This window comes from Macrobrachium rosenbergii, chromosome 39 (assembly GCF_040412425.1).
Source record: "Macrobrachium rosenbergii isolate ZJJX-2024 chromosome 39, ASM4041242v1, whole genome shotgun sequence".
Taxonomy (NCBI): domain Eukaryota; kingdom Metazoa; phylum Arthropoda; class Malacostraca; order Decapoda; family Palaemonidae; genus Macrobrachium; species Macrobrachium rosenbergii.
In genome coordinates, this window is record NC_089779.1 from 21,481,268 (window position 1) to 21,492,402 (window position 11,135).

Below are 11,135 nucleotides of genomic sequence, written 5' to 3' on the forward strand. Positions count from 1 at the left end.
GCAGGACTCGGTGGGGCTGAGTTTTCTGCTGAAGAAGGTGATGGCCTGAGAGGCTCCACTGACGACTTGTTCCAGGACGGCCCCACAGGCGATGTTGCTGGCGTCCATTGTTAGCTGGAGGGGAGCGCTGGGGTCCTGGTGGGCCAAAGTTGTTGCTTTGGTGGGGGCGGCCTTCGTCAGGGAGAAGGCCCTTTGCTGGTCAGGACCCCACTCTACGGTCTTCGGACGGCCCTTGAGGATCTCCGGCAGGGGGACCATGGTGTGTGCGATCCCTGGGGTGAATCTCCTGTAGTAGTTGACCATTCCGAGAAATTCTTGTATGGCCCTGATGAAGGTAGGGGTGGGGAACCTGACGACGGCCTCGACTTTCGATGAAATGGGGCGGACGCCTCCTGGGGATATCTCGTGGCCTAGGAATTCCATCTTCTTGACGCCGAAGGTGCACTTGTCGAACCTGATGACGAGGCCACTCTCCTGCAGGTGCTGCAGGACCTTCTGGATGTGCCGTAAGTGTTTCTTGTGGGATCTGGAAAAAAATAGGATGTCATCGACGTAGCAGACGCAGAAGTTCAGGTCCCCCAGGATGCTGTCCATCAGTCTCTGAAAGGTCGCCCCTGCATTCCTCAGCCCGAAGGTGGAGAAGGCGAAGACGTAGGCCCCAAAAGGTGTGACAATGGCGGTTTTGGGGATGTCCTCTGGAGCTACTGGTACCTGAAAATATGATTTCAAGAGATCTAACTGAGAATATTTTGGCCCCGTGGAAGGAGGCTGTTAGGCCCTACATGTTTGGTAGAGGGTAGTGGTCGGGTTTTGTAGCGAGGTTGAGCCACCTGTAGTTGCCGCAGGGTCTCCAGGAGTCGTCCGCCTTCTGTACCAAGTGAAGGGGGGGAGGCCGATGGGCTGGGAGCCTTCTTGCACATGCCCATCCATTCCATCTCGGCAAAGGCCTTCTTGGCCTCCTGAAGACACTGTGGGGGAAGCCTCCGGAACTTTGCATGCGTCGGGGGTCCCCTTGTCTTGATGTGATGATATATCCCATGTTTGGCAGGGGACCTGGGCACCTGACAAAGCTCGGGTTTGAACACTCCGGGAATTCCTTCAGGAGGGAGCCGTACTGGTGGGGAGTGACGGAACAGATTGTGGGCTCCCTGGGGCCCAGTGACAAGGGCAGGGACTGGCAGGACTCGGTGCCCAGCAGGCGCCTGCGCCCTACGTTGACTGCCAGTCCGAAGTGGGCGAGTAAGTCCGCACCCAGGAGCTGGGTCCTAACGTCCGCGATGATGAAGTTCCACCTGTACCTCTGGCCAAGGATGGAGAACGACAGGAGCCTGGTGCTGTAGGAGAGGATGGGGAACCACTGGGGGTCGTTAGGGAGACAGCTGGGTCCAGCGGACGTCTGCGGTCCTCTCTGGAAGGCGGGAACACTGACTGCATGGCCCCAGTGTCGATCAGCATCATCCCGCTGAAGATAGTGTCACAGATGTAGAAGCCTACTGGTGCGGGGCCCCTGGGTGTTTAAGATGCTGCTGCCATGGCGGCCTGTGAGGGTGGCTGCTGCCTCCCCCATTTTTTGGAGGGGAGAAAAGGCAGGGGGCTTCGCAATTTTGGGCAGCTTTACCGAACCTCTGGTAGTAATAGCAAAGCCCAGGCCTTTCCTTCTTCTGCTGGTGGGGTGGCCTCCTCCTGTCGACGACGTTGATGCCCTCTGTGGTGGGGTCCTCCAGCTGGAGGCAGTTGATGGGGTGTGCAGGCGTGGACGCCCACTTCGCCGCCCTTGTGGAGTCCGTCAGCTGCTGCGCCACCCTGATCAGGTCCTTGACCAGCAGGGTGTATGGTTCTGTGATCTGCCCACGGACCTCTGGGAGTAGCTGCTGCAGGAGGATCTCCCTCGACAGGCTAATCTCTTTGCGCCTGCTGCTGCTGTCAGTCTCAGGGAGGAGGAGGGGGTCCTGGAGGGCATGCCACGTCTCCAAGAGGTTTGTGTCCTACTGGGGGTTGATGGTGAGGTCGAGGGTGCGGGCGGCTCTCTCGGAGACTGGCAGGGAGCAGGTCTCGACTGGAGTGACCTTTAACTCCTGGAAGGTGGCAGGGCTCGTCGTTGTCATCACCCATGGGGCGACCTTCTTGTATATTTCCTCCGGTAGGCCGTTGATGGTGCTGTCCGCCTTCAACACCTTGTCTGTCAGGCCTGCCACCCTAAATTGCCCCTCGACCCTGTAGAGCCAGGATGCTGGGTTCTGATGGGTGAATGGCGGCAGCTTTATGCTGAGGGCTGCCCTTGGTTGGTCCGTCAGGAGGGGCATCACGTGGGGAACAGGCACCAGTGTGGAGGAGTGAGCGGGAGGGGGTTGCGCAAGGGAGACGTCTGCCTCTGAGAATTTTGTGGTGATTTGTATGGGGTTATGGATGTCTGTGTCCGTGCTCATTCCGCGCTCTCACTTGGAGTGTGAGGGAACACTTGCGTCAATACACGCTTGGGAGTGTGCTGAGTGGGTCCACTAATGACACCGGTGATTTGCCGACAAGGGTCGGTAATGCCCAAACACTTTGTTAGAGCGCCGTAGTTAGTCCGTTAGGGGCGTGGGTTGGTTTATCGGGCCAAGACTAAGTGGCCGGTTGGGTCTGTTAGTGGCTCCAGGAACCACTCTGGGGGTCACCACTGTGAGAGGTGCGAAATAATGAGCAGGAAGTCAAGTACTGCTGGTTTATTGATGAAGCGACCTGCTTATAAAGCGGCATGCTGACGTCTGCGCAGACGCAGATACCACGGGTACAAAAATTTACAGGTGACCTGCGGTCAAACTATTTCTCTACACAAAACAGGACAGGTACATACAGAAAACATAATGATTAACAATAACTGGTTGGACATAAAAATACTCTGTCACATATACGTGGTACAAGGGCAAATGAACAGATAATAAATACACAATTCACAATAATGATAATAAGATTGTGTTTGTGCGACCTTAGGTCACATGTGAAGGCACCGCAGAAAGCGGGGACATTATAAACTATCCATAGGCATAATGTCCAGTAGGCAAAGTATCCGTGGGCATAATGTCCATTAGGCAAGCTATCCGTAGGCATAATGTCCAGTAGGCACACATTAACAGGAATTCTAGCAGGTTGCATGGGATACTAATATTCTCAGTTATTATGAAGCTATTCGACATGTCTTTCAATAACTTTGTAATCTCATTTAAATACGAGGTAACATTCTGAGAATAAATTGCCTCGAATTTCAGTTTCTATATTGAAATCAAAGATGCGCCCGAAGTTTTCGTTATTTCGAAATCAGATTACAAAGTTGCGGGTAAAAAACGCAGAACAAGCAATTCCTTAAAATAAATAAAATAAAAAAAGTCGAGAGAGAGAGAGAGAGAGAGAGAGAGAGAGAGAGAGAGAGAGAGAGAGATTCTTCAGTTCTGCTTCTTGTGATGTTAATCTTTCAAGAATTCCCGATGGTGTTGAAAAAAGGCTGCGGGAGACGTTCTTCTCCACATAGCAGCGAACGTATTGAGCGAGTGTTTTACATAACTTAATTAATAGGTCTCGAACATTAACCTTACTGCCTTTTATTGGTACTGGGAAAGGGGAGGGAGGGGGCCCGAGGGCAGCTAGTGGGTCTGTATGTATGCATGTATGTATGAACGTATGTATGTATATATACAGTACGTACAGGGAGATGGAGTCACAGGCATTGATGGTTTCACGGAAGAGAGAGAGAGAAAGAGAGAGCGAGAGACAGGCACACCTGTTTGGGGTCATAAAGCATGGAAAAATCTTTAATGAGGCATCAAGGAGCGAGATCCGATGAAAAAATGATAAACTAGTTTTCCTAAAAATTATCTGATTATAACCACGTATAAAAGAAGGGCAAGAAATATATATATATATATATATATATATATATATATATATATATATATATATATATATATATATATATATATATATATATATATACACACACACATATATATATATATATATATATATATATATATATATATATATAATATATATATTGTGACGGCTTTATGGCCAAGGTTCAGAGAATAAAAAAGTTCTTCCATAGGTCACATAAAAATAAGGAAAGGTTTAATTTCAAAACAGAACCAAAATTAATACTTTAATATTTAATATTGAAACAGTTTACATAATTACGTTAATCCCTTTCTTACCGCATAAACCAGGAAACACTGCACCGCACAAATACCAAAATCAATAAACCTTAATATACTAAATTTTAAATATGAGTTACGTTACCAGTTTCACTAAGGTTCACTCAAGACTTATATAATAGAACATTAATACATTACAAAAACTGAAGAATAAGAAGACAGCTACTCCAATAGGACACTTATCACAGTAGAGGACCAGGTGAGACTAACTATGCATGAAATTGGTGGTCCGAAGAAAACTTAAAGAAGGCGGGGAAAACAAAAGCACTCTGAAAACGGGATAACTAAAGATACAACCAGGGATCTTTAAAACAGGTACAGGAATGAACTGTACATTTCCACAAAATGAAAAGCAGAGCTATATACAAAATTAGGATGCCAATCATGGCAGATGGGTGACACCTCCTTAGAGGACGAGCCCAACAGAGTGGCTCGTAGAAAAAGAGGCTAATGAGGCTAAGACGGACGATACTGTAGATTGGTGAAGGAGGTATCATGTTAAGGAGATAGTCGCGATAAGGCATCTGCCATGATGTTCTCGGTTCCTCTGATGTGGCGGATCTGCAGAGGGAACTTCTGCAGATAGATGGACCAGCGTAGTAGACGTTGGTTGTGGGACTTCATCTTGTCGAGGAAGGTCAAGGGGTTGTGGTCGGTGAAGACTAGTACTTCAGCAGCACCTAGTAGGTAGCATTCATATTTTTGCAGGGCGAGTACCAAACTAAGTGCTTCCTTCTCAATGGTGCTGTAGGACTTCTGGTGATGCTTGAACTTAGTGGAGGTATAGCTGACTGGATGAAGTATACCGTCTGACTCTTGGAGTAGCACCCCTCCAGCTCCCGCATCACTAGCGTCGATTTGAAGGATAAAAGGCTTGTTAAAATCTGGGGATTTAAGAACAGGGTTGTTTATCAAAAACAGCTTTAAGGCTTCAAAAGAGGCTTGACATTCTTCAGTCCAAATGAATTTAACTTTGGGACTGGTTAGGGATGTTAAAGGGGCAGCAACAGAAGAAAAGTTCTTACAGAATCTCCTGTAGTATGAGGCTAACCCTAAGAATCTTTGTAAGGACTTTCTGGTGGTCGGAACAGGGTACTCTAGAACAGCTTCTACATTAGCAGTTTTTGGGCGAACATTACCATCCCCAACAATGTGGCCCAAGTAGGTAACAGTAGCTTTACAAAAGACAGATTTTTTAAGATTTATGGTTAATCCAGCCTCTTCTAACCTACGGAACAAACACTTGAGCCTATTCACATGTTCTTCCCAAGTCTGTCCAGTGACTATTATATCATCAAGGTAACAATAAACACCTTCCAAATCTTGGATGATGAAGTTTACAAGGCGCTGAAAGGTAGATGGGGTGCTGGTAAGGCCAAAAGGCATGACCTCGTACTGAAAGAGTCCAAAGGGTGTAATGAAAGCAGATATTAACTTAGCTCTTTCAGTTAATCCTACCTGATAATAGCCCTTTAAGAGGTCTACCTTCGTTACAAACTTGGCTTGTCCTACTGAATCAATTAAATCATCAATGAGTGGCAAAGGGTAGGAATCTTTAATTGTGACATTATTAATCTTTCTATAGTCTGTACAAAATCTGTAGCTACCGTCCTCTTTTGGAACTAGGATGCAAGGTGAAGCCCATGGTGATTTACTCGGTCTTGCTAGACCATGCCGGAGAAGATATTCGACTTCCTCCTTCATTTTGCTCGTCTTCTCAGGACCCACACGATAGGACTGCTGACGAATGGGTGTTGTACCAGGAACCAGCTCGATGTCATGTAGCAGCAAATCACTTTTCCTGGGAAAATCATTAAAGAGAGTTGAATGGCTAGAGATTACATTCTTTAAGTCTTGCGACTGCCAAGGAGAGAGGTGGCTCAAGAATAGATCCAGGTTATTTAGAACCTCTGTATTGGTTTGTGGCATGGAGGAAGCAATAAGGTCTTCCAATGAATTGTCCTCTCCTGGTGTCTCTACCTTAAAATTAAGATTAACAACTGTCTCACTACAACTATTTCCCGTTTCCCTAGAGTGATAAGCCTTGAGTAAATTAACATGAATGATCTGAGTGGGTTTTCTACGATCTGGAGTTCTGATAATGTAGGTATTATTGTTTACATTTTTTATGATGGGATAGGGCCCACAAAACTTAGCTTTAAGAGGGGAACCAGGGACAGGAAGGTAGGCTAACACAAGGTCATTAGGTTTAAATTTTCTGACTTTACCAGCTTTATCATAGTTTCTCTTCATTAAGATCTGTTGACCCCTTAATTTCTCCCCAGCAATGTTCCTAACCTGCATTAACGTACTTTTAAGTTTATTCATATATTGTTGAATGGTTTGGCTAGACTCAGAAGGGGTGTTCAACCATTCCTCTTTAATTACTGAACGAGGTCCACTAACTGACCTCCCAAACAACATCTCGTAGGGTGAAAAACCAAGGGACTCATGGGGAACTTCCCTGATAGCAAATAGAAGAAAATCAATGCCCTCATCCCACTCAAGTTGACTTTCAACACAAAATTTCCTAAGCATACTCTTGAAAGTTTGGTGCCAACGCTCGAGGGCACCCTGAGACTCTGGGTGATAGGCAGCAGACAAAGTTTGTTTAATATTTAGTTCTTTAAGTACCTGGGCAAAAAGGTCACTGGTGAAATTTGAACCTCGATCACTTTGTATTTCCTTTGGGATACCGAAATTCGTGAAAACTTTCAGTAAAGAATTAGCAATGTTCTTAGCAGAAATGTTACGAAGGGGGATGGCAATAGGGTAACGGGTCGTAGGACATATTATAGCGAGCAAGTATTGATTACCTTTCTTGGTTTTTGGTAAAGGACCAACGTTATCTACAATTATCTTACTAAAAGGTTCATCAGGGACTAAGATCGGTTGTAAAGGTGCCTTGGGTATTACCTGGTTAGGTTTTCCTGATATCTGACATACATGACAAGTGCGAACAAATTCTGCTACATCCTTTTTCATATTAGGCCAAAAGAAACAATTCAAAATCTTACAATAGGTCTTATGAATTCCTAAATGTCCTCCATAGGCATCATGAGCTATCTCCATTATAAAATTCCTAACAGAAAGAGGTAGCACAATTTGTCGCTTTTCGCTCCAGGTGTCTTCACTAGATCTCTTAGGGGAACGGTAAAACCTCAATAACAAATCAGATTCAAAGTAAAAACATGGGGATTTGCTAATCTCACTTCTAGGAACCGCTTGGTCATGAAGTTTATTTAAAGTGTTATCATGCTTCTGAGCTTTAATAAGGTTATCTCTACTCATAACATCTCGTGGTTCAAAATTTACAGAAGTGACTTTAGATTCATCCGAACTAGATTTCTGGCTACGAGTGACAACACAAGAAGGATTTACAGAGCAATCGGAATCAGGTTCAATGTTTTCACCTACAGGTTTTTCCATTACAATGACATTGGGAACTACCAAACGTCCTGCAAGGTCATTAGCCAATAATAAAGTTACATCTTTTACTGGAAATTCAATATCTCTTATGCCTACCAGCACATTACCCTTCTTTATAGGACAATCAAGATGAACATTTGCAAGGGAAACTTTAGATATTTGTGAAAGGTCTTTCATGAGAACATGTTCATTAGTTACGTTAGCTTCAATATTTGGGAGAGCATTTCTTAAAAGTAAACTTTGCGAAGCACCTGTGTCACGAAGTATCCTGACTTTATATCTATCCCCATCAGAGTTCAAAGCTACAGTTCCATCAAAAGTAAAATCATCAAATAGATTTACAGGCTTTTCAGAATGGATATGGGAGACAGGCTTCATCTGGCCATCTGTTTTACCTTTAAAGTTAAAAGGGTTAAATGGGTTCCGAAAAGGCAAGGAAGTTTTACATTTAGGATCTGGGCAGTTTTTAATTGTGTGACCGTCTTTCTTACAATAACTACAACGAACATTAGACGCTTTTGCCATATCAGTCAGAGTTTCAGAGTTTTTAGCTGGAAATGGTTTTACATTCTGGTCGGTTCTCTTACTGTTGCCAAATTTATGTATTAAAGAGTAAGTGTCTGCTAGAGAAGCTGCCTTTAACAAGTCTTTTTCTTCCCTATCCTCTAAATACATCATAATGTTCAAAGGAAGCTTTCGTTTAAACTCTTCAAGTACAATCAAATTCTCTAATTCAGCAAAAGTACTTACTGCAGCAGATTTTACCCATTTCCTAAACTCCCTTAATTTCTCTGAAGCGAATTCTACATAGGTTTCAGTTGTGAACTTAGTTTTGTTACGAAAGGTCTGACGATATCCCTCGACAGAGATTGAAAAAGCATCCAAAATTGCTTGTTTAACATTCTGGTAATCTGTAGTATTTTCGAGATGTCTACTAACTTCCGCAGCTTTCCCAGTTAATTTCGGCCTTAATAGCCAAACCCACTGATCGCGTGGCCAATCCAAATGCAAGGCAGTCTCTTCAAAAGTCTTAAAATAATCTTCAGGATCATAATCTGTGAATGTGGGAACCAACTTAATGTTTTTTGCTAAATCAAAGGGTTTCTCCTGAGCTTCCAAAACCGAAATTTCATGTTCCTTATTCTCTCTAGAAAGCCTTGCTTTTTCCTGTTCAAATTTAAGTGCTAACGACGCTTCATAGTCCAGTTTTTCTTTCTCTCTCTCTAAAGCTAACTGAAGTTTAGCTTTCTCCATCTCGAATTCTAATTTAAGTTTCGACATTTGTCTCTCTGACTCTAACCTTTGAGCTTCCGCTAATCTCTCGGATTCTAATTTTTGTGCCGCAAGTTTCTCGCGTTCAAGGAAAATGCGCTCATATTCTAACTGCTGCTCGTGGGTTAGTTCTGCTGGTTCACGAGTTATATACTGTCTAGCTTCATTGCCTAGTTTACCCACACGCATATAATGCTCAAGAATCCGGTTGCGAATTTCATTCTTCCGCATGCTACTCCTAGTTGCAATTGACAAATGCCTAGCTAACTCGAGAAGCTCTAGTTTCTTAGCATTTGGGATACTAGCTAACTCAGCAGAGGGATCCGCAGCAAACTTCTGAACGTTAAATTGAGCCATGGTTAAAGTTAAAGAAAACTTCCTTTAGTAAACAATTGAATTCCTGTTTTACAATTATAATAGACTAACACGTTCCTGCTGCCATTCAAGTAAATGCATTACAACCCACAATACAAAATTATCATGTTAGCGAGTTTATAGTTTCTCGACAAAATTAAACAAGCATTACCAGTAATAAGATTATTTTAGGGTTTTTAGGGAAAAGGGACAGTCCCGATTCGAAAGCAAAAGGTAATAAAGAACACGAGGGAGTGAAAACAATTTTTACATTCCGATTCAATCCCGATTCAAGCTGATATGGAGGAACTAAGGAAATAACCCGTTGGTCCTAAACAAGCGTTATTTACTCCAAACAACTTGAATGACAACTTACAAACTTTGAACGTCGGCGCAGAGAAAAAATAAAGTAAATAAAGGTTTAAACGATTCCTCACCTATCGTCTAAACTACGCGATCCTGGTATCGTCCAACCCAGGGGAAATGACTGCACAAGTCGTAGTTGTAATTATATAAGGACAAAATATGGATAAGAGCTTCCGGATAGCTCTCGTGAGTCTCGAGGAGTCATCGACCATGAGGGCGAAAATAAAAATATACTACTGCGTTAACATTACCCAAAAGAGCAAACTGTCTATAAACAATAATACGAAAATGGTTTCACAGCGCGCACATATATATCATTAACCCTAATAACAGGTATTCAGAATGTTTACAATAAATCTTGAGTGAAACTAGAAATATTGAACACTATTTGCGGCGACAACTGTCAATACGGTAAACGAGATAGATCCCGGACAGGCCCCCAATTTATGTGACGGCTTTATGGCCAAGGTTCAGAGAATAAAAAGTTCTTCCATAGGTCACATAAAAATAAGTAAGGAAAGGTTTAATTTCAAAACAGAACCAAAATTAATACTTTAATATTTAATATTGAAACAGTTTACATAATTACGTTAATCCCTTTCTTACCGCATAAACCAGGAAACACTCAAACAATCCTGCACCGCACAAATACCAAAATCAATAAACCTTAATATACTAAATTTTAAATATGAGTTACGTTACCAGTTTCACTAAGGTTCACTCAAGACTTATATAATAGAACATTAATACATTACAAAAACTGAAGAATAAGAAGACAGCTACTCCAATAGGACATTTATCACAGTAGAGGACCAGGTGAGACTAACTATGCATGAAATTGGTGGTCCAAGAAAACTTAAAGAAGGCGGGGAAAACAAAAGCACTCTGAAAACGGGATAACTAAAGATACAACCAGGATCTTAAAAACAGGTACAGGAATAAACTGTACATTTCCACAAAATGAAAAGCAGAGCTATATACAAAATTAGGATGCCAATCATGGCAGATGGGTGACAATATATATATATATATATATATATATATATATATATATATATATATATACATACGTGTGTGTGTGTTCTGTAATGAAAGAAAACAATGAAATAAGCGAATGGGTGTTGGTAGAGAGAGAGAGAGAGAGAGAGAGAGAGAGAGAGAGAGAGAGAGAGAGAGAGAGAGAGAGAGGAAAGAAATATATGTTTTGTAGTGAAGGAAAGTACAAAAGAAAGAGAATTGGTGTAGAGAGAGAGAGAGAGAGAGGGAAGAAGAAGAGAGGGAGAGGGTGAGAGAGAGAGGGAAGAAGTGTATATATATTCTGTAATAAGCTAATGGTGTGGGTGAAGAGAGTGAGAGAGAGAGAGAGGAAAGAAATATGTTTTGTAGTGAAGGAAAGTACATGAGAAAGAGAATGGGTGTAGAGAGAGAGAGAGAGAGAGAGAGAGAGAGAGAGAGAGAGAGAGAGAGAGAGAGAGAAAGTGTATATATATTCTGTAATAAGCTAACGGTGTGGGTGAAGTGAGAGAA

General features: G+C 42.9%; 1 protein-coding gene across 1 annotated transcript; it reads right to left on the bottom strand.

The window, feature by feature from the left end:
* Positions 1–5,979: 5,979 nt before the first annotated feature.
* On the bottom strand, positions 5,980–9,245 carry LOC136825826 (uncharacterized). Its single transcript, XM_067082781.1, has 2 exons — positions 6,168–9,245; positions 5,980–5,988 (listed from the first exon to the last, which is right to left on the bottom strand). The coding sequence occupies exons 1-2, from the start codon at positions 9,243–9,245 to the stop codon at positions 5,980–5,982; spliced, it is 3,087 nt and encodes a 1,028-aa protein (XP_066938882.1).
* Between the last annotated feature and the right edge of the window lie 1,890 nt (positions 9,246–11,135).

Excerpts from the sequence above, each read along its gene's own strand:
- LOC136825826 (XM_067082781.1), bottom strand. The coding sequence starts at position 9,245 with ATGGCTCAATTTAACGTTCAGAAGTTTGCTGCGGATCCCTCTGCTGAG.